This window comes from Loxodonta africana, chromosome 10 (genome assembly GCF_030014295.1).
Source record: "Loxodonta africana isolate mLoxAfr1 chromosome 10, mLoxAfr1.hap2, whole genome shotgun sequence".
Classification (NCBI taxonomy): Eukaryota; Metazoa; Chordata; class Mammalia; order Proboscidea; family Elephantidae; genus Loxodonta; species Loxodonta africana.
The window spans coordinates 28,583,995-28,608,097 of record NC_087351.1 but is presented as its reverse complement, the minus strand read 5'-3'; the positions used below and the strand labels follow the sequence as shown (position 1 = coordinate 28,608,097).

Sequence of the window (24,103 nt, the reverse complement as noted above, 5' to 3'; positions counted from 1 at the left end):
CAACTCACATATCTCTCTAGCTTCACTGTAGTCCTGGCCCTAAAAGCAAATAATAGAACCAATAAGTAAGGAATATATAAGATTTCTATTCTCATATCTCTTTTCCTATGCTTGTTTTGGGCCTAATTTCCTCTTTTCTAGCTTCTTAAGATGGAAATTTGGATCATTGATAGCATAAGTTCCTTCTTTTCTAAAATAAGTGTAAAGTTATTCATTTCTACTCAAACATTTCTGTAATTCCATTCCAGATATCAACATATCTTGTTTTTATAGTCATTCAACATGGAATCTTTTCTAATAAGCCCTGTAATTTCTTCTTGGACACATTGCATTAGTTAGAAGTGTGTGGCTTAATCTGCAAGCATTTGGGAATTTTATAGTTTTTTCTTTGTTAATTATTTCTTACATAACTCCATTGCAGTCATAAAATATAATCTGTTTGAAACACATTAAGACTTTTTTATGGGGCAGCATATGGCCTATCTTGGAGAAAGTGCCATGTATATTTGAAAACAATGTGTGCCCTATAGCACTGAGTGCAGTGCTCTATACATCAGCTAGGTCAAACTGATTGATAATGTTGTCCAGATCTTCTATATTCCTACTGATTTTTGTCCACTTGTTCTATTAATTTTTAAGAAAAAGTTGTTAAAATAGCAAAACATGTGTTTTGGGTTCTCCATTTCTTTATTAGATATGTCCAATGTCTAAATTTAGTTCAAGGAGCCCTGGTGACACAACAGTTAAGCACTTGGCTACTAACCAAAAGGTTGGCAGTTCAAACCCACTCAGCCACTCTGCAGAAGAAAGACCTGGCAATCTGCTCCCATAAAGATCATGGCCCAATAAACTCTATGGGGCAGTTCTACTTTGTCATGTGGAGTCACTATGAGTTGGAAACATGACATCAGGAAATTCAGTTCATAAACTTTTAACCCTTTCCTTACTAAATTTTTATTTAAAAAAATTGATGGCATTTGTTTTCAGGAATAAAATGCATACTTACTAACTGAATGTGTTTAAATTTTTGTTGGTAATGTGGATTTTGAGAAATATGATCTGGAATACAATCCATCAATGAAACAAGTGGCACTTTGGCAGCACTGATCTGTGGCATGACAGTGTGCCACTGAGAACTGGATAGATAATTTATTGCTGACACCTTTCCATAGATTATATGTGGAACCTCCAAATATGACACAGAAAAAACAAAACAAACCCATCAGAGCTCCCAGCTATCATCCAGGATAGCCATAATTATGTTTGCAAGCCTTACCTTACAGAAATAAAGGGAAAAATTGCAAAAGTTTACAAAAGATTACAAAACTAACACATCCAGGAAGCATCACCTAATACAATGCTCAACCTACACAACAGTGAGGCTCCAACTTGGCTTGCTGAGCTTCACACATTTCAAAAGGGACCCACTAAGGTCCAGAGACATAAAAAGTCACTGGCATACCGTTAAGGCCAAAGGAAACGAAATATAAGTTATTAGTGGGAGACATACATAGTGGCGTCATGTCTTGTTGATAAATTGACATTCTTAACATGATGAAATATTTTTCTAAATGCGTAGCAATACCCATGGGGTGCTTCAAGTTTACTTGCTCTGATGTTAATACAGCCATTCCATAAAGTGGGAAGAATGTTTGTATGGTATATTATTTTCCACCTTTTAACTTCCAACATATCTGTACCTTTATGTTTAAAACAGATCTCTTCTAAACATTATATACTTGAATCTTGGTTTGTTTTTGTTTTTTAAATATAGTCCAAATGCCTCCACCTTTGGTTTTTGCAGACAAATATCTTTCTATCAAGGTGTGTTCGATCCATTTACATTTAATATAATTGTTGATGTTGCATCTGCATTCACAGTGCTACCAGTTTTCTGCTTATCTTATCTCTTCTTTGTTCCTTGGTGCATTCTTTCCTTCTTTTTTAATCACTTGAGTGTATTTTATTATTTCATTTTCTCTCCTCCAAAGGCTTTATAGGTAAACGTCTTTTTTTATGGTTACTCTAGTGATTACAGATTTAACTTACCACAGTCTACCTTGAATAATTATCCAAGGATATATCATGGATAATGTAAAAGCCTTACAAAAGTAAAATTCCTTATACACTCCCTCAAGTCCTTTGTGCATTTGTTGTTACATATTTTATTTCTTGTTGTTGTTGTGTGTGCCGTTGAGTCATTTCCAACTCATAGCAACACTGTAGGACAGAATAGAACTGGACCCACAGGGTTTCCTAAACAAAAAGTTGGCAGCTCAGATCCATCAGGCGCTCCTTGGAAACCCTATGGGGCAGTTCTATTCTCTCCTATAAGGTCGCTATGAGTCAGAATCAACTCGACAACAACGGGTTTTGTTGGTTTCTTTTTTTGATTTTTTTTTTAATCTTTGCAGAAACCGAATGCCAAGTCTTTTCTCCTGCAGAGTGGCTGGTGGGTTTGAACTACCCTCCTTTCAGTTAGTAGCTGATTGCTTAATCACTACACCACCAGGGCTCTACACATTTTATTTTATTTTATTTTATTTTATTTTATTTTATTTTTTTAGTACTTTATTATGTTTTATTTAAGCAGTCAATTACTTTTTCAAGTAAAAAAGAAAAGATAAAAATAGATTCTGTATTTACACATTTATTTACCATTTCCAATACTTTTCATTTCTCTTTATAAATCCAAGTTTCCATATCTTCATCGTGAAGGATTTCCTTTAGCACATCTTTTACTGTAAATCTTTTGTCAACAAATTCTCTCTGCACTTCTGTGGGTATTAAAATGCTGATTGCACCATTATGTTTTAAGTTTTACTCTACTTAGGAAATGCTGGTGGCATAGTAGTTAAGAGCTACGAGGGCTAATCAAAAGATCGGCAGTTCAAATTCACCAGGTGCTCCTTGGAAACCATATGGGGCAGCTCTACTCTGTCCTATAGGGTCGCTATGAGTCAGAATTGACAATAACAGTTTGTTTTTTGTTTTTTTTACTAAGTTTAGAATTCTAGTCTGATGGTGATAGTTTTTTTCTTTTTCTTTCTTTCCTTTAAGAATTAAAAAAAAATTCATTTCATTGACTTCTGGCTTTCATTTTTTCTGATGAAAAATCTGCCATCATTCTTACTGTGGTTCCTCTGAACTTTCTTTTTCTCTGGCAGCTTTTAATATTTTCTTTTTATCTTTGATTAGCATCTGTTACACTATTACATGCATGGCTGTAGTTTTATTTGTATTTATACTGCTTGGATTTTACCTAGCTTCTTGAGTCTGTGGGTTTATGTTCCTATAAAATTTTGAAAATTCTTAGCAATTAGTTCTTCAAATATTTTCTCTGTCTCATTCTTTCCTCTTTGTCTGGAATCTCTATTATGCACATGTTAAAACTCTTTGATGTTGCCACTAACTATATAACACTTCATGTTTTTAAATCTTTTCTCTTTTTGTCCTCAGTTTTGATTATTTCTATTGATCTATTTTATAATTATTAATTTTATCTGCAGTGTACAATTCTTTTACAGCTCATTAAAGGAATTTTCGATTTTAGATACTGTCATTTTTAGTTCTAGCAAATATGTTATATTTAGAGTTTGCACGTCTCTCTGAAATCCCCATCTTTTTATCCAATATATTTTTCATTTATTCTAGATATTTATATAGATTTTTAAAGTCCTTGCCTAATAATTTCATAATGCTCTTCAACTGTCATTATATTTCTATTAATATTTTTATTAATTATGAGGTACCTTTCCCTGTTTTTTGCATAACTTCTAATTTTTTATTGCATTTTTAACCCTGCTTAAAAAACACAGTGGAACATTTAAAAAAAATTTAATTTTATTTTGTTTACCTTGTCCAGATAACTAAGTCCTTTTCCTCTGTCTGGAAGTTAGAGTAGAGGTCTAATCATTCAGATTCCTCCAAAGGCCCAGTCGAGCTGGAGCTTGGAGTCATTATTAATTAGATTGGATTTAACTCTGATTAGTCTAACCCCCAACATCTGGCATCACTGCCACCTAGGACCTGTTGTATTTGATCTTGTCAGTATTTGAAATGAAGAGGTTTGAATAACAATTCGTATAGTTTCATTTCCCTTTGGATTCTAGTCTGCAGACACAAACATCTAAGCATTGCAAGAATGGCTAAGACTGTGCAAATTCCCTCTGATTTTCATTTCTTCCTCTCCTGCCTCTTTTCTGGGCAGATTATTGATATGGGTGTGGGGTGAGAGGAATTTATAGAAGTGAGCTATTTATTTTTATGTTTAAAGTTTTTCCTGATTCTAATCCATATACATCCCACATTTCATTTAAAAACTCAGTTTGTTTCTCCTTGTCATGGACTGAATCATGTGTGTATCAGTTTGGCTGGGCCGTGATTCCCAGTATTGTGTGATTTTCCTATATGTTGTAAATCCTGCCTCTAGGATGTTAATGAGGAAGGATGGGCAGCAATTGTGTTAGTGAGGCAGGATTGAACCTGTGAGATTGGATTGTGTCTTGAGGCAATCTCTTGAGATATAAAAGAGCAAAGGGAGCAGAGATATATGGGGACCTCATACCACCAAGTAAGCAGTGCCAGGAGCAGAGCACATCCTTTGGACCTGGGGTCCCTGCACAGAGAAGCTTCTAGTCTGTGGGAGGATTGATAAAAAGGCCAACAGAGAGAGAAAACCTTCCCCTGGAGCCGATGCCCTGAATTTGGACTTTTAGCCTACTTTACTGTGAAGAAATAAGTTTCCCTTAGTTAAAGCCATCTACTTGTGGCGTTTCTGTTATAGCAGCACTAGATAACTAAGCCACTCTTCATCCCTACAAAGTATCTCAATCTATGGCAAAATCACTCCCCCACCTGATACCAGATTAGCCAATTTCCCATAGTAATGGAAAATTGTACTTTATGTACTAGAGGAATAGCCTGTTATCATTTATATCAATTTTTTTTTTGTTATAGCTTTGTTTTGTTTCATTTTTACTCACGGATATTCCTGCCTATAGTTCCAGGCTAAGAAGAAACACGCAATTTAATATCCGTGAAAATCTTATACTCGTACAGAGAATAATCTGCACATTCTTATGTGGTGGGGGAATTTTGGCACCCCTTTTTCTTTTGCCGATGTATACTTTTTTACTATGTCAAATATAACTTTATTTTTCCTTTGATTTTCTAGTCTTTATGCTTGGCTTTTCTTGTGTCACAGATTTTAAAACTTTGCATCTAGTTTTCCAGATTGTGGCTGTTAGATACATGCCTGCAAAACTTAATTTAGAAAATAATATAATTGGGGAGAGGAACAAAAACTTGAAAGGCGCTCTGGATCATTCTCCTGATTCCAGACCATGGCTAATTGGTGTGTTCCATGAGCCAAGCTGACAAAGCAGCTCGTTTTCCTTGTCTCCAGTTGTGACAGGGACAGGTCATTTGGCAGGTTATTTACACAAAGTTGTTCTGGGAATCATTTCTGGATTCCCAGCTTGGCGAATGACCTGTTCTTCAAAAGATTTTATAAGTACCTAATTTCTGCCATTGAATCCCTGGTAGCACAGTGGTTTAAGGATTTGACTTCTAATCAGAAGGTCAGCAGCTTGGATCCAACAGCCACTCCCTGGAAGCCCTATGGGGCAGTTCTACTCCATCCCGTAGGGTTGCTATGAGTCAGAATACATGGCAATGGATTTGGTTTTTGGTTTTAATTTCCCCACTAAACCCCACTGTGCTTAAAATAACTAGACAGATTACTGTAATCTGCTTTGTTATCATAATCATAACCAGAGAGAAATCAGTTTGGAGAAAGCTTTAACATCCAGGAAAGATTTGTGAAATTCTATTAATAACAATCAGGAAGCTTAGGAAAAAAAAAAAAAATCAGATGAAATAATTTCAGATTTTTCCATGAAACTTGTTAGCTTCCTTTCTTATTCCTTTACCAAATTTTGAATAGACAAAAAAAAAAGTTTCATTCAAAACACACCTGCTATCAGGACATCTGGCTCTTAATAATATTTTACAGCTTATTGATCTCTGCGCAGAATCTGGAAGTTGTTGCCCTAAGCCACAAAGAAAACAATTGTAGCTAAGTCGCTCTCTTACTTTAAATCTTAAAGTGGATTCTTATTGCAGCTAGAATATAATCAGACGCCTTATGTAACCTGACACTTCCAGGTCTTCTCCGAGTGGCTAGGAAGAGACACAGAGCAGATGGAGTGAAAGAAGAAGCTTTATTTAGTTGGTCAAGTCGGTGAGCACACTGGGACTGGGGTCACCATGATTTCTCCCTTAACTATGTTTAAGGAGTTTATATGGGTACAGTAAATCGGGTCTGGAGTCCTCAGGAACACCCCAAGATGGGGCCAGCTTGTTGATTAATTAGACCGAAAAAGGCATTCCAGAAGCGGTCTGGCCTTCTGTGCCTGTTCAGTCTGAAAGGGGGAACAAAAAGATAGCATTTTGCCCATGTCCATGGTATAGGCAAGGGTGTGCTTTTCCGGCCTCTGACATCAGTAGGTCCTCTGAGGGACAGGGCGTTCAGTACTGTGTGTGTCAGGTGTGCCTCAACTGGTTCAAGAGCAGTTTGGCTGGACTGAAGACCCCAGTCTCTTGTTTTCTTTAACTGAGTTGGAACCAGAAGTATACATAAATAAGGAGATATTCTAAAGGCAGAGGTTAGTTCTTATATTACCTAAAAGGGGAGAGCTTAAATGCTGGGAGTTAGTTATCTATATTACAGAAGGTGGCAGGAACGGCCTCTTGTTTATTCACTATGGCCAGGGTATTTCTGGAAACAGCCTAAAAGACCTTACGTGATTTGACCTTTAAGGTCACATAAAATTTAACCCTTAAATTTCTTACATGTACTCAATATCTTCAATCAGTGTTATGGATTGAATTGTGTCCCCCAAAAATATTTGTATCAATTTGCTGAGCCATGATTGTGTGATTGTCCACCATTTTGTCATCTGATGTGATTTTCCTATGTGTTGTTAATTCTATCACTATGATATTAATTAAATGGATTAGCAGCCATTTTATTAATGAGATCTTCAAGGTTAGAGTGTATCTTAAGTCAATCTCTTTTGAGATAAAAAAGAGCGAAGTGATCAGAGAGACAGGGGGAACTTATACCACCAAGGAAGCAGTGCTGGGAGCAGAGTGTGTCCTTTGGACCTGAGGTTCCTGTATGGAGAAACTCCCAGACCAAAGGAACACTGGTGGCAAGGACCTTCCTCTAGAACCAACAGAGCAAGCCTTCCCCTAGAGCTGGTTGCCCTGAATTCAGACTGCTAGACTACTAGACTATGAGATATAAACTTCTCTTTGTTAAAGCCATCGACTTGTGGTATTTCTGTTATAGCAGCACTAGATGACTAAGACAATCAGTATGATTTTATTTATATTCTTTAAATATGCTAAGTTTTTTTTCTCAGTATTCATAATTCTCTCCCTAGTGCCTACAATAAACCAAAAACCAAACTCATTGCCACTGAGTCATTTCATTCCAGCTGTAAATCATTCATTCATTTAGCAAATACAAGTTTTTATTGAATGTGTCCCATTTGTCAGGTGCCTACAATAGTACCTGACAAATGGGAAGCTTTAAAAAAAACTAGGATTTGCTAGTTGAATGAATGATTTCCAGATAGAATTCCTCATCCTTGAGTTTCATTATAGAATCAGTTTAAAGGACTACATGTCTAGTCAATAACCTCCTCATGGAAGATTTCACTTCCTGGTTTCGAAGGGTATAAATCACAGGATTCATCGAAGGAAAGATCACTGTGTGAAAGAAGGAAACCACCTTGTCAGCTGGTAAGGCCCTGAAAGGGCGAGTGTAGATGAAGATGGCAGGTCCAAACATGAGAAATATAATAATTACGTGAGTTGTGCATGTGGACAGAGCCTTGCTCTTTCCTTCAGAAGAAGACCTATGCACATGGAAGAGGATGACTGCGTAGGAGACCAGAAGGCCTAGGAAACACAGGAGGGTGAGCAAGCCACTGTTGAAGACCATAAGGAGCTCTACCACAAAGGTGTCTGTGCAGGCTAGCTTGATGACCTGTGGGACATCGCAGAAAAAGTTATCCAACTGATTTGGGCCACAGAAGGGCAAGCGGAGGATGAGCGCTACCTGGATAATGGAGTGGACAAAGCCTCCAAAACACAAGGCCATCAGTAATGCATAGCAGGTTCTGGGGCTCATGAGAGTTGAGTAGTGTAAAGGCCGACATATGGCGATGTAGCGGTCAAATGCCATCACTACAAGAAGTAACTCCTCCCCTCCTCCAAGTGCGTGCAAAAAGAAGAGCTGAGTGATGCAGCTCCTGTAGGAGATCACCTTCTTCTCAGAGAGGAAGTCTGCCAGCATCCTAGGAGCCACAATAAAGGAGTAGGATACATCTAGGAAGGCTAGGTTTCCCAGGAAGAAGTAGAGTGGGGCTGAGAGACCAGGATCTGATCCGATGGTGAGGATGATGAGGAAATTTCCAGGGAGGATGATGAGGTAGAAAATTAAGATCAGCGCAAAGACTAGGAGCTGAATATCTTGAGTCTGGGTAAGACCAAGAAGGATGAATTCTGTCACTACTGTGCTGTTTCTTATCTCCATGTCCTTTGCCTACAGAGCATCAAGAAGCAGAGAGTTTATTTCCATCTGTTTTTTGTTTCATCTACACCATAGTTCTTATCAAGCTAAAATCAGAATATGTCATATAGTCTCCCACAGGCTAAGAAATCTCTTCTATCCTCATTCTTCTACATTTCATTAGTGCCACACCCTGGTCCCCAAGCCACACTCTTCTTCCACTTCAGCCCTGTGCTTGTATCTACTATTCTTATGTAGTACTCTGGAATACCCTGGCCTGAATTTGTTCCTGAACTGCTTGAGGTATATTAAAATTTTCCTAGTTGAGAAAAGTTAACCCCAGTTATTGATGTCTTCTAGTTTTTACTGAAAATTGGGAAGGAAATTGATAGCAGAGAGGAATGGCAAAGCATTTTAAGGTGACAAAAATATTCCTTATCTTGATTGGTTGGGAATGTTTATTTGTGAAAACTTATTGAACTATACAACAGTGGTACATTTACCATATGTAAACTGTATCTTAGGAATTTTGACCTAAAAGGAAAATAAAAGAAGTTGGGCTTACTCTAAATATTTCCTTTTATCTCTGTAGTACAACAATCCATCTAGCTGGTTTAAATAAATAGAATACTCATCACTGTGATCTCAAATCAGGATCTGAGGCATATCCGCATAGTACTTCCAACTTGGGAATACACACCCTTGGTGATGCACATGGTAATCTATGGATGTGAAAACAATAGTGGAATTTCTATTCATATATTACCTTGTCAGATACTTTTAAGTTCTACTTTTTCAAAGTTTTATATTTTATATATAATCATAGTTTAATTAATTATATAAAATGCATTTATATATAGATGTTGATGGTGTGCACAAAAATATTTTATTGTTGAGATGAAAAATTTTGGGAGCTTGAATATTCTTAATTAAGCTTGAGCAAAATATAGCAATATTTTATATGCTTTCAGTTAGAATGCATACTTGGTATAAAACAGTGTCATGGAATATGCAGTGCAGAGGAGGGAAGGAGAAGTGGGTCCTCTGATTTTAACTGAAAGAGGAGATAGAATGAAAGACAAGAGAGAGGAAGAAGAAGGAAGAGAGAAACAATAAAATCCAAAACGAGAACTCAAAGGAACTATTTACAATGTTATTTTAAGGCACATGTATTCAAAACATCAAAATGTCTGCTTTTTGTATATCTAAGCCCAAGTTGATTCATTAATATATAGTCAGAGTGGGAATTATGAAAGAGATACTTAATCACATAATCACATAAGAACATATATATCATAAACACACTCAAAAAGAACACACACTGAGTCTTAATCAAAATGGAAGTATAAATGTTTACTTACATTGCCATTCAAATTAGCTTTTCTGTTCCTTTTTTTCTTTTGCATTTTGACATTCATACACCTCTACATTTATAACTTCTGTGCATAAAACCTGCTGTTAAAAACGTAAGTCGGGAATCTAAGTTGTGTACATCTTCACACTATTTTACAGTTGCCTTTTTGCACTCGATCCCTGGTGGCGCAAGGGTTAACCACTCGGCTGCTAACTGAAAGTTCTGCTGTTGGAATCCACCAGCCATTCTGAGAGAGAAAGATGTGGCAGTCTGCTTTCCTAACGATTATAGCCTTGGGTACGCAACGGGGTAGTTCTACTCAGCCCTACAGGGTCGCTATGAGTGGGAACTGACTTGAAGGCAGTGGGTTTGGTTTTGAGTTTGATGTCACGCCCAGAAACTGAAGATGTTGTCAGGACATAGAACTTTTAAGTACCTCTGGGGTTAAAGGTTGTAGGCTTTTTCACTCTGCCATGTGTTTTATTTCTTATCTTCGCTTCTGTTCTCCTATTGACTCCTTGTTATTGTTGTTGTTAATTGTCATCGAGTTGGCTCTGACTCATGGCCACCTTATCTATAACAGCACAAAACATTGCCTGGTCCTGTGCCATCTTCCTGATCATTGGTATGTTTGAACCTGTTGACTCCTTAACAAATGGGATTCATTGCCATCTACCATCTTTGACTCACTGTGTCCATTTATCCCATTTTGGTCTGTGCGCCTTGGTAGTACCTGTGATTCTCACATCATGCTTACAACATATCCAGAGACAGAAGGTATATGCTCAGTAGAAGACATTACATTAGGAAAAATGAAGTCTTTGAAAAAATAAAACACAGAAATTTCTGCAGTGGCCAGCTTTCTGTTCTAACTATATGAAGAAAGCTGAATGGAAGCTGAAACAGAATCTGAATGCTTGTCACTACCTCTGCACTATTTTTCCATTTCAGCTGCTACAAAGATTCATCTGGCTGGTGAGGCTGGAGCACGTGCAGGACAGAGAAGAGTGATGGAGATGAATGCAGACACACCGCCACCTGGACGCTGGACTGTGCACTGTTGCCTGCTCGGAGTCCAGGCTGCTGTTACAGAGCTCAAGCATGGAGGCTGGGTCACCATCTACCGGGGCTAATTCCCCAACTTCTCTTCATTATAATTTCTCATGCCTCCTTTTTAAAATTTTTCTTTTATTATCCTTCTCACCCTTCTCATTCCATCTTTGTATACTTTATTTTCTTAAGTTATATTTCCACATTTGAGTTGGTTTTTTTTGCTCTATTTTATCTTCTCTTTTTTTCTCTCTGATTTTTTTCTCAAATTATTCCCCTTGCTTTTCCCCCATTTTCTCAGTCTTATGTTATCTTTCTTCTTTTGATTTCTCCATATTCTTTCAGTTTGCAATCTTTTTTTCACTCTTCTTTTCTTTTCTATTCATTTCTTTTATTAAATCCCATATTTGCCTTCCTAGTTCACAATAGTAAAACCCACTGTTGTTTTCTCGTGAAGCAAGAGTGAGCATAGTACTTGCTTTCTAACTACTGCAATGGATTATACTAAAGATTAATATTATGTATTTCACCTTTCAGTACTGTCTTTTCTCTAAAAATAAGCCCCTTATTATACCCTCTAATAACACCCCCTTTAAAATGGTACATTTTTTTTAAATGTACCAAGTGTGATCACTTGTTATTTCCTATTCCCTGATATTTTGTGTTTGTAACTGATAACAATAAATAGATAATTTACCTTTATGCGCAAAAGGAATTTCTCATTAATCTATCCTACTAGCAAAATTATATTTTAAAAACATCAAAAATAAGAATGTGATGTCGATTAGTGTGTGGTATCTAGCTTGTAAGCCATTAGCATATAGAATCACTAGTCACTGTATGTTCTGAGGAATGCCAGTGGCATAGTGGTTAAGAGACTGGCTGCAACCAAAAGTTCGGCAGTTCGAATCTACCACCCACTCCTTGGAAACCCCGTGGGGCAGTTCTACTCTGTCCCAACGGTTACTACAGGGCCACTATGAGTTGGAATAGACTCAACAGCAATGGTTTGTTTTTTTTGGTATGTTATTAAAAATGTGAATGAGGTTAAAGGACATCATCAAATATTTAACTGGTACTAATGTTGATGACAGCTCTAAAAGGCACTCTGTAAGTATATGAAATCACTAGCAGCTAAGTGGCCTCTAAATCTCTTCAAATACTATGATTTTTAGGCAAACTAATGAATGTCATAGAAAAAGCCCTAGTTTGGGCAGTGGGCTATCTGGGTTTAAGTTCTTGGACCTGTAATTTCTTAGTCATTAAATTTTGGAAAGATCACTCAATCTTCCTTCGCCTCAGTTTTTTCACCATCTCACAGTGTTGATGTGAGAATCCAGAGAGATGAGGATGATAGCAATAAGAAGCATATTCAATTCTGATTAAACCAAAACTAAACCAGGAAAAATCTAATTGCTAACAGGAGCTTTGGTTTCTAAGAAGTAGAAGTGTGGTAATAGATTCTCGATCCCTGCCTTTGGAGTTAATCCCTGGGGAAATAGTAACTGCATAAATCTGTGAGATTGTAGTACACAAACTCGTGGAGCTTCCACTTCAGCCAGTCACCAAAGTATGCTGGCACCATTTGTAAAAAAGAAGCTCCACTCCCAGCTGAATGTAGGAACAAGGTCAGGGCAGGTCTTGTGGAAAAATCTTGAAGTCAGTGAAAATTTTCTCTGCAATCTCATCTAGCATTTGTGCTACCATTGTGAATGCTTTTCCATTCCCCTCTTTCATTTTATAAATGATATAAAAAATTAAGACCTAGTGTTAGCATCTCCAAGGCTATTAGTATCTTAAGGAAATCCTTATAAATTTCCATTAAAGTAATTCTAAATATCAGGATCTAAAAAAAAAGTTGCCATTGAGACATTTCCAACTCATGAAGACCTGTGTGTGTCAGAGTAGACCTGTGCTCCATAGGATTTTCAGTGGCTGTGACCTTTCGGAAGCAGATCACCAGCATTTCTCTAAAGCTACTCTTATGAGATTCTAATGGCCACCAACCTTAGGAACTGAGCAGTTAACATGACTCAGACCACTAGACCTATATTCCTGAGAATAGATTAAAGGTGCCGGTGTAATGCTAAATTCAGACCTCACATCTGAGGCTATTTCTGCTACAATTCTGACTGCCATCCACTGCATTCCAAGACAGCAGATGTCCTATGTGAAGAGGTGCAATATTTGTTTCCATTTCTTCCTTCTTTCTGTTCCTTATAAATATGAAGAAAGAAAAAAGGTTCACCTCTCTGAGGATTCAATGCTATCCTCACAGCAGGCACTTACCTCCTTTGGATGAAGGGACAATAACTGACTGCTCCTTCCTTTGTTCTTAAATATCTCTTCTCATGGGGTGGGGAGGTCCCTTAAACATTTTAAAATACGTAGCCAATTTGTGATGCAATGGAGTACGTACTTTGGGAATCTGGAGGCTACCACAAGCTGCAGAACACTTCCAGTGGGAATTATTAGAATGCCAGCAAAATGTAGTCAAGAAAGAGGCGTAAGGTGTAAATATTCAAATACATGTCAGATAAAGTTCACTACGTCACTTCAGGGTTCTAAAATTAACATTCTATTAGTGACAGAGATAATGGAATGGCAAGCATGTTTATCAGATCTTCGTGGGTAGAAAGACAAAGGAAGTTACCTTAAATCTTACAACCCAATTCAAAAAAAGAATAGTGAATTATTAATGAGAAATCATTGGTATATCAAGAAAGAAAGTAATATGATCAAGTTGGTAGTATATTCAACATATTTCTTGTAAAGAAGACACAGCCTAATTACTCAAGATATCCTCCTAAATAGATACTATTGGAATCTTGGCACTCATTGTTGTTCATTTTAGAAATAAATATCTCCAACGCTTTGCTTGGAAACCCTGGTGGCACAATGGTTAGGAGCTACGGCTGCTAACCAAAAAGTTGGCAATTTGAATCCACCAGGCGCTCCTTGGAAATCCTATGGGGCAGTTCTACGATGTTCTATAGGGTCGCTAAGTAGGAATCAACTCAACGGCTACGGGTTTTGTGCGCTGCTGGGAATCCTGGTGACCCAGTGTTTAAAAGCTCATCTGCTAACCAGAAAGTCGGCAGTTCGAATCTACTAGCTGCCTCTTGGGGGTTTGTTGCTTTATGCTCTTCTAGGAGTCCTTGGGAGAAAAAAAAAAAGAAAAGAAAAAAACTCATTGCTGCTGAGTTAATTCTGACTCATAACGACCCTATGGGACAGAGTAGAACTGCCCAATACGGTCCGAGGAGCAGCAGGTGAATTCGAGCTGCAGACCGTTTGGTGGGCAGCCAATCTCTTAACAACTACACCAACAGGGCACAGTTAACTGCTCCACTACTAACCTAAAGGTTGAGGGGGTTCCAAAGATCACACCTTTAAGAACCCTGGGAAGTATAGTTCTCTGCACACACGGGGTTACCAAGAGTCAGAATCCATTCCGCAAAAAATGAGTTTTGTTTTTTGTTTGTTTGTTTGTTTATGCTCTGCCGAAGCCAGAATGAGGAACTATTTATTATTCAATTAAATATTCTTAAACAGAAGAAAAACAATTGAGTCATGGAAGGAAAAGGCAAAATAATTTTAAATTTTTATAAATTCAACATTTTAAAAAGATAATTCTGGCTACTGAATGAAGGTCAAGAGTGCAAGCAAAAAGACCACCTAAGGAACATTTGAAAGACTATACACCAGAGATGATGGTGGCTTAAGCTGGTGAGTAGAAGAGGAGATGAAAGAAGATTTTAGAACTGTGATATATTTGGAGAGAGAGCAAGTGGGACTTATTGATGACGAGATATGAGAGGTGAGGATGTAAGAATGACTCAGATTTTCAATGGCATTGCTGTGTGGGTGGTAGAACTTACAAAAATTGGGACAAATGGAAGAGGTGAGGGTTGGAAACTAGGCATTCTACTTTGAACATACTTTGCCTTTCTATTTTGTTTAATTTCTGAATGGGTAATATATTCACATGTTTCAGAAATCAAATAGTAAAAAAAATGTGTATGGTGATAGATCGCCCATTTCAGTCCCCCATATGTCCATTTTCCCCACACTTACAACAGAAAACTAATACTAATTATTGTGTCTTTCAAGAAACTGGATGTATTTACAAACAAGAATAAATTCCTGGTTTTTTATTTTATTAAAATAAAATTTATATACATTAAAATACACAGTTAAAAATGTGTAAGTTTTTAAGAAGTGGATACGTTTGAGTAACCACTACCCAAAAGAATACATAGAATATTCCCATCACTCCATAAAGTTGCTTTGTGCCCCCTACCACCACCACCACCTCAGTCAACCATTCTCTAATTCTGAACATCATAGGTTAGTTTTGCCTTTCCCTGAATTTCATAAAAATGGAATCATATGACATGCATTCTCTCATATCTGCTTTTTTACTCATCATTTTGTTTTTGAGATTCATGCATGTTGTTGCATTGCCTGCAGTTTTGCCTTTTTGTTGCCGAATTGTATGCAGGTATATAATTTTTATATATTTTTTTATATAATTCAAAGTTTTTATCATTGTTATCCTTTTGTGGACAGTTCCTTCAAATCTCAGACTATGAATAAAGTTTCTATGAACATTCTAGTTCAAATCATTTTGTGGACATGCTCTTTTTATTTCTCTTGGCTAAACACTTGGAATTAAGGTTATCAGAATGCTCCTTAGAAGCGAGGATGCTGAGACTCTGTCTCACCTACTTTTGACATGTTATCAGGAGCAGTCAGTTCCCGAAAAAGGACATCATGCTTTGTTAAGTAGAGGGTCAGTGAAAAAGAGCAAGACCCTCAGTAAGGTGGGTTGACACAGTAGTTGCAACAATGGGCTCAAGCATAACAACCATTGTGAGGAGGTGCAGGACCTGGCAGTATTCTGTTCTGTTGTACAAGGGGTCTCTGTGAGTTGGAACCGACTTAATGGCACCTAACGACGGCAACAACAAAGTCATAAGGTAGATGTATGTTTAACTTTATAAGAAATTGCCATTCAACTTTCCAAAGTGGTTGAATCATTATAACTTCCCAACTGCAATGTATGGAAAGTCAAGTTACTCCACAACATTTGGGATTGTCACTCTTTTTTATAACAGCAATTGTTCTGGTTGGGAAATGATAGCTCATTGTGGGTTTAACTTTCTTTTCCCTGATGACTAATGATGTTGAGCATCTTTTCACAAACTTACTATTATATATTTTCTTTTCTGAAGTGTCTGTTCAAATATTTTTCCTTTTTTTTTTTAACTTAGTTACTAAGAGAGATAGAAAAGATCTCAAAGTTCCCTTTCATTGTGTGACATGTTTATTTTATTTAAAAGATCAGTAACTTTTTTTATTTTAAAGTCCAATTTATAGCCTTATAACATTAGATGTTTTTAGCAGTGGAATGGGTGTAATTTTTATTTTATTCTTTAATTCATTTCTTTAATATTTACTGAACATCTTCTTTGAGCCAGGCAGTAGACAAAACAAACAAATCTCTGCTCTCGTGGAGATGATCTACTACAGGGGAAAAGACAGGCAATAGAATAAGTAGAATACATGATCTATTAAATGATAATTAATGTTATGGACAAAAATGATGCAGAGAAGAGGAATGGAGTACTGTGGGAATGGGCTGAAAATTCTAATAGGAAGTTCAGAAAAGGTCTCATGTGGAAGGTTACAGCTGAGGAAAAGCCTGATGGAAATTATGGAGTGGGTCACACCATTATCTGGAGGAAGTACATTACAGACAAAGGGAATAGCAAGTCAAAGTTCTAGAGGCAGAAGCAAGCCTGGCATATTCAAGGATCAGGAGGGCAGTGGTACTGAGCAGAGTGATTGAAATAGTTTTTTTTTTTTTTTTGGATAAGAGGTCAGAGCGGGAGGGGGCAAGAATTGGGGCACGTAGATAGGGCATTACGGGCTTTTGTGGAAAGCAAAGAAGGACTTTGACTAACTTGGTGTAGATGGAAGTCATTGAGGGTTTTGAGAAGAAAAGTGAGCTGGTCTCACTTTAAGTTTTAACCAGATCATCCTGGCTTCTCAGCTGAGAATATGCTAAAATGGGGTAAGAGAAGAAGACTGGTAATCTGTAAAGAGGCAACAGCAATAACATAGGCAAGAGATGACCGTGGTTTGTGCCTAGGTGGTAGCACTGGAGGAGGCAAGAAATTCTTTCATCTGGCAATTTTGTAATGGTAAAGTTAATCTAGACTTGTGAACAGGTTGGACATGGAATATGAGAGAAAATATGCCCAAAATAGTATGATTCCAAGGCTTTGAGCAAAAGCCTGAAAGGATGGAATTTCAATTGACAGAGATACTATAGCAAAGGTGGGGAGAGGTGTATGCTGAAGATCACTACTCTAGGCTATGCTATGCTTGAGATGTGATTACAACAGGAAAGGGGAGCTGAGGCACAGGTTGCTGTACATCAGCACCTAGAGTTTATAGGAAAGGTATAAGTGTAGAGGTTATCAACACACCTATGGCATTTAAAGCCCAGAAAGTTGAAAGTTGAGGAGTAAACCTCGAAGAAGAATGAACAGCTGGTTAGATAAAAGGGAGATTAGGAAAGTGAAGAGGATTGGGAAGGAAGGAGTTGAAGGAAGAGGGAGTGACCCACAATGTCAAATATTGCTCATGAGTGAAACATACTGATGCCTGAGTAAGGAGCAATGAGACCAGAAACCATTGGTAATCATGACAAAAGCAGTTTTACTGAGTGATTGGGTGAGTTGAAGAGACACAAAATTGGAGACAGCAAAATATAAACTCTTGAGGAGCTTTGCTGCAAAAGGAAGAAGGGTAATGAAGTGATATTTGGAGGGAGAAAGTGGAAAAATAGATTCAATTTAGGATGAAGCAATGTGCTTATATGCTGAAGGGAAATATGCAATAGGGAGGAAAAGTTAATGATGCAGAAAAGAGAAAGAAGAATTGTCAGAGTAATTGCCTTAAGTAAAAAAGATTGGAAGAAATATGGTGCACGGATGAAAGAGTTGACTTTTGTATCACGTCACTTTATCTCAGGCACATGGTCACAGACACTGGGTAGAGGTAGTGGTGAGAGCTGGAGGAATTCTCTTCTGACTGATCGTTTTCTCAATGAAATTGGAAGCAAGGTGATAAGCTGAAAATGGGGTTCAAGAAGGAGATATTTGAGGATTCAGACCACTTTTCCATAGTATGAATATTTTTTATGATTTAAATTCATAAATATTTTAGCCTTAGGCTGTTTTTAAAATAAAAGAATATTAATCCTAGACGTCCTTGAATTTGATTTCTAGATATGTTTTGGATGCTGCTCATTGGATGTACTCATGTGAGACTTGAATGTGGAAATCAGCTGATGGGGAGGAGAAGCAGTACCATGAGAGGTCTGATAGGGGCTCGTGGCTCTAGATCATTGTGGCTAAGGTGGTGGTGGCTTTTTGACAATAGGTGGCACAGATTGCAGCAAAAACAGCTCCCTCGACAACCTAGGTCTTCTGTTTTATTCTCAGAGTTATCCCTGAATGCCCAGCCTATAGCTTGCTCTTCCAGGCTTTTCAGCCATTTTGTAAGAAATTAATTCCCTATATTAAATCATATTACCTTTAAAATAATTAGAATGGTTTCTGCAATCTGCCACAGAACAGGCTGGTTCACCAAAGAATTATCATCATTGTACTCAGAATGAAATCAATTGAGGGTAAGATCAAACATACAGCTAGAATTCATAACGATCTGCTAATATTAATCATGAAGTTCTGGGGGAAAGAAATGAAAATGTTCACAACTTTGTCTCATGAAAATAAATACCCAGCAGCCTTTCACCTCCCTCTTCCTAATTACTGAAAAAATCTTTCAAAACATATGTACAAGAATAATATTTGCCTCTATGATATTTTAAAACTTGTCGACCTCTGCACAGAATCTTCAGAATGTGACTCTAAGTCATTTATGAAACTGCACGGCATCAGTTGCTTAAAGCTTTAGAATGGCTTCTCACTGCAATTACTGTAAAAACCAAACCCTTGATATTCACTGAATATCCCTCATATATTTTGGACCCTATCAGTAACTCCAACTTGAACTCCAATCATTTCACATTCACGTACTAGCCTTAAGCCAAATTAGCCTTCATTATGTTCCTCAAATATACCAACTCCATTACCATCTTTAAGTTTTTGCATTATATGTTCCCTCTGCCTATAATGCTTTGCTCCTAGAGCACTCAGCCAGGTGTCAGCCGGAATGCCAACTCCTCAAAAAGGCCTTGCTTGGTAACTAAAAGTAAAATGGTCACACCCAATCCACAGTCACAATCTATCATTATGCTTTCTTTTTAGTTTTGTAAGAGTAATATTTCTTCCTAAAACCAGTTTTTTAAATTAGTTCTCTTAAAGGATCCTATGGGCAAAATACTGAATGGCACAGGAAACATCAAAAGAAGATGGAAGGAATACACAGTCACTTACCAAAAATAATTGATTGGGATTCAATCATTTCAGGAGTTAGCATATGATCAAGAACTGATGGTACTGGAAGAAGCCCAGCCGCACTGAAGATACTGGGGGAAAAAAAGACTCCAGGTATTGATGAAATACCAATCGAGATGTTTCAACAAACAGATGCAGTGCTGGAAGTGCTCACTCATCTATACCAAGAAATTCAGAAGACAGCTACCTGGCCAACCAACTGGAAAAGATCTATATTTATGCCTATTCCAAACACAGGCGACTCAACTGAATTCGAAAATCATTAGTATCACACTCAAGTAAAAATTTTGCTGAATATCATTCAAAATTGGTCACAGAAGTACATTGACAGGGAACCTCCAGAAATTCAAGCCGGATTCAGAAGAGGACATGGAATGAGGTACACCATTGCTGATGTCAGATGGATCCCAGCTGAAAGCAGAGAATACCAGAAAGATATTTATCTGTGTTTTATTTACTATGAAAATGCATTCAACTGTGTGAATCATAGCAAATTATAAATAACATTGTGAAGAATGGGAATCCCAGAACACTTAACTGTGCTCATGAAGAACCTGTACATAGATCAAGAGGGAGTCGTTAGAACAGAACAAGGGGATACTGCTTGGTTTAAAGTCAGGAAAGGTGTGTTTCAGGTTTGTATTCTTTCAGCAGATTCATTCAATCTGTATGCTGAGCAAATAATCTGAGAAAGTGGACTATATGAAGAACAGGGCAACAGGATTGAAGGAATACTTATTAACAACCTGCTTTATGCAGATGACACAACCTTGCTTGCTGAAAGTGAAAAGGACTTGAAGCACTTACTGAGGAAGATCAAAAGACTACAGCTTTCAGTATGCATTACACCTCCACATAAAGGAAACAGAAATCTTCACTACTGAACCAATAAGCAACATCAGGGTAAACAGAGAAAAAATCGAAGCCATCAAGGATTTCATTTTACTTGGATTCACAATCAACACCCATGGAAGCAGCAGTCAAGAAATCAAATGGTGCTTTCCATTGGGTAAATCTACTACAAAAAAAAAAAAGACCTCTTCAAAGAGTTAAAAAAGCAAAGACGTCACTTTGAGGAATAAGGTGCACCTGACTCAAGCCATGGTGTTTTCAATTGCCTCATATGCATGCAAAAGCTTTACAATAAATAAGGAAGACTGAAGAAGAGCTGATGCCTTTGAGTTGTGATGTTGACGAAGAATATTGAATATACCATTGACTTCCAAAAGAACGAACAAGTCTTTCTAGGAAGGCATACAGCCAGAATGGTCCTTAGAAGTGAGGATGACAAGACTTCATCTCACATACTTTGGACATGTAATCAGGAGGGTCCAGTGCCTGGAGAAGGGCTTCATGCTTGGTAGAGTGGAGCATCAGTGAAAAAGAGAAAAACCTTCAATGAGATGGACTGAAACAGTGGCTGCAACAATGGGCTCAAGCATAACAATCATGAGGGTGGTGCAGGACTAGGCAGTGTTTCATTCTGTTGTACATAGGGTTGCTATGAGTCGGAACCAACTCAACTGTGCCTAACAACAGCATCTCAATATCTTTCTATTCCCACTGGATTGTATATCCAGGAGAACAGCAACTTTGTCTATCTCAAGAATAACTCTTTCTCCAGTGCCCAGAATTGTTCTGACGAATGAGAGGTGTTCAAAGATGTATTTTTTTTGAGGTAAATAAATTAATTTCAGACGAATTCCTCAAGTCTTGTTTATCTAAAATTTTTTCTTTCATCTGGCTATATGCAGATTAAATAATCTTCTCATTGAGGCTTTCACTTCTTGGTTCCGTAGGGTGTAAATTACAGGATTCAACAAAGGAAATATCACTGTGTGGAAGAGAGAAACCACTTTGTCACCTGGCAAGGCTCTAAAGGGGCGAGTGTACATGAAAATGGCTGGCCCAAACATAAAAAATATGATGATAATGTGAGTAGTGCATGTGGACACTGCCTTACCCTTCCCTTCAGAACAGTGTCCCTTTAAATGGAAGAGGATGACAGCATAAGAGGCCAGAAGGCCCAGGAAACACAGGAGGGTGAGCAATCCATTGTTGGAGACAATCAGGAGCTCCACTACAAAAGTGTCTGTGCAGGCCAGCTTGATGATCTGTGGGGCATCACAGAAGAAGTTATCCAGCTGGTTTGGGCCACAGAAGGGCAAGTGGAGGATAAGGGCCACTTGTACAAAGGAATGAGCAAAGCTCCCAAGGCATAGAGCCAACAATAAGGCATAGCAAACTCTAGGTTTCATGATAGCTGAATACTGTAAAGGCCAACATATGGCAATGTAGCGGTCAAATGCCATAAAAACAAGAAGGAACATCTCCCCAACTCCAAGGAAATGCAAGAAAAAGAGCTGAGTGATGCAAACTCTGTATGATATCACCTTTTTCTCAGAAAAGAAGTCCGCCAGCATCTTGGGAGCCACAACGAAGGAGTAGGATGCATCCAGGAAGGCCAAGTTTCCCAAGAAAAAGTAGAGGGGGGCTGAGAGACCAGGGTCTGATCTGATGGTGAGAATGATGAGGAAATTTCCAGGGAGGATGATGAGGTAGAAAACTAAGACTAGCACAAAGACAAGGAGCTGAATATCTGGAGACTGGGTAAGACCAAGAAGGATGAATTCTGTCATCATTGTGCTGTTTCTTATCTCCATCTCCATGGCCTGCAGTACATCAAGAAGCACAGTTTATCTCCATATCATCCATCTACACCACAGTTCTCCAGCTAAAAGCAGTTGACACCCATGACTTCAGTAAAAACAACACACCTTAACCCTTCTCAATATCCTGGGTAAATCCTTTATCCTTTATTCCTTCAAATTAAAAAAAAAAAAAAAAATCAAACAAAAAACACTATTCTCAGGTCAACACTCTTATTGCCATTGAACCACGTACCTCTAAAAAACTGCTGTCCACATTAGGGGTCTAGCTTCCTATACCTTGGGCTTCCTATCTTCCTGAGTCATAGAAGAAGTTTCCTGATTGAGAGACAACATAACTACAAGTATTAAGATCTTTGACTTATTGGAGCATATTATGCATGAAGCAAAGCTATTTTGACGAATTAGACCAATTTTCTCCTCAATCACACGACTCAAAACTTTACGAGGCATTTCCTTCCTTCGATTCCTGTGGAATTCCCAGTCTCTGAGTGTTAACTCTCTGCTTTCTCTCTCTATTTTCTTACTAATTTGTCTTATTGCCCTCCCTCTAGTCTGTCATTCTTACCTTCTCTGACCCCAAACTGATCACCAGGATCCCAAATAATAACTCTTACCTTTCACCTAATTTACAGATAATCCCCTCGTCGTATCCCTGGTTGGATATCACTTTTGTGGCCACTGTATACCCCATCCATGCAGCTTAAATTGCCACTAACTCAGTCTCAAATGCTTATACACCCAGACCACTTCTTTCTCTGATACCAGTATGACACCCAAGGGAGAGTCAGCAAACAATGTGCTACAGTACAAAATTTGACAGTATATAAAGAAAAAATTATCTGAACTCACAAAATCTTAGAGTTAAAGTGCTAGAAATAACTCTAAAGAACCTGTAGTTTAATCCCTTCATTTCAAAGACAAGAAAACTGAGGATAATTTTTTTATGTTACTTGATTTTAGAATGAGTTTTGTTTTAGCAACTGTTAGAACAATGCAGGTGTGTACAAGTCAGTTTAAACTGATTTAAAAAAAATCATTTATCACAGCCTTAAAAGAAAAAATTTTTTAAGTCAATGGATGCTTTTTCTTATTGTGTACTTAAAAAAACAAAAATAATATTAAAAAATTTTTTTTTTAAATATTATTTTTTAGCTAGGCTAAAATCATTCCTTTGCTGGGTTTCAAATTAGAAGTTCAACCCTGTCGTAATAAAAAGAAGAATAGCCATTGTGGGGAAAATTTAGATTTAGGGATCAGTCTGTCAGTCTGTTTAGTGGGGGTGTGCACATTCTAGAAGGTACACATGATGATCCATTGAGATGTGAAAAAAAATTTATATGTACATATATAACTATTTATATACATGGTGTTATAGTTGTTAAGATTTAGACAGCTAAACAAAAAGTTGGCAGTTCGAGTCCACCACTCCTTGGAAATCTTGCAGGGCAGTTCTACTCTGTCTAACAGGGTCACTAGGAGTCAAAATCGACTCAATGGCAATGGGTTTGGTTTTTGTTTTTTTTATATAGTGCATATAATTATATATATGACACTATATTCCATTCTTTTAAAACCCTACTTTTTAATATTTATAATATAAATAATATATAACTACAATTACATATGTATAATTTATAAATAAATATATATATATATATGAAAGGTACATGCTCAAAAATGTTTTATAATGGGATGAAATTTTTTAATTAAAAAAATGCTGGTCTATAGAAAAATATACTAAGGCACTGTATATATAACAATATTCCCCCCATGCTATTTAATTAAATAACATATGTTTTAGGTAAATACTGTGGAACATAGGTGTAGACAGGAGGGAAAATCTCTGACAGAAAGTGTTAATGAGGTGACGCCTAGAAAAGAAAGAGAGAGGGGTGAGGAAAAGAAGGAAAAGGAGAGACATAGAAAAGTCCAAATAGCAGAGAGCCAG

General features: G+C 37.4%; 2 protein-coding genes across 2 annotated transcripts; both read right to left on the bottom strand.

Annotated features, from left to right (window-relative positions):
* Nucleotides 1-7,569: 7,569 nt before the first annotated feature.
* LOC135232592 (olfactory receptor 4N4C-like) lies at nucleotides 7,570-9,382 on the bottom strand. The gene has a single exon (XM_064292241.1). The coding sequence runs from the start codon at nucleotides 8,606-8,608 to the stop codon at nucleotides 7,682-7,684; it is 927 nt and encodes a 308-aa protein (XP_064148311.1). The 5' UTR covers nucleotides 8,609-9,382; the 3' UTR covers nucleotides 7,570-7,681.
* Nucleotides 9,383-21,219: 11,837 nt separating this feature from the next.
* On the bottom strand, nucleotides 21,220-23,050 carry LOC135232474 (olfactory receptor 4N5-like). Its single transcript, XM_064291835.1, has one exon. It carries the CDS (start codon nucleotides 22,150-22,152, stop codon nucleotides 21,220-21,222), a length of 933 nt encoding a protein of 310 aa, XP_064147905.1. The 5' UTR covers nucleotides 22,153-23,050.
* Between the last annotated feature and the right edge of the window lie 1,053 nt (nucleotides 23,051-24,103).

Coding starts and splice junctions, on each gene's coding strand:
- LOC135232474 (XM_064291835.1), bottom strand. CDS start 22,152: ATGGAGATGGAGATAAGAAACAGCACAATGATGACAGAATTCATCCTT.
- LOC135232592 (XM_064292241.1), bottom strand. CDS start 8,608: ATGGAGATAAGAAACAGCACAGTAGTGACAGAATTCATCCTTCTTGGT.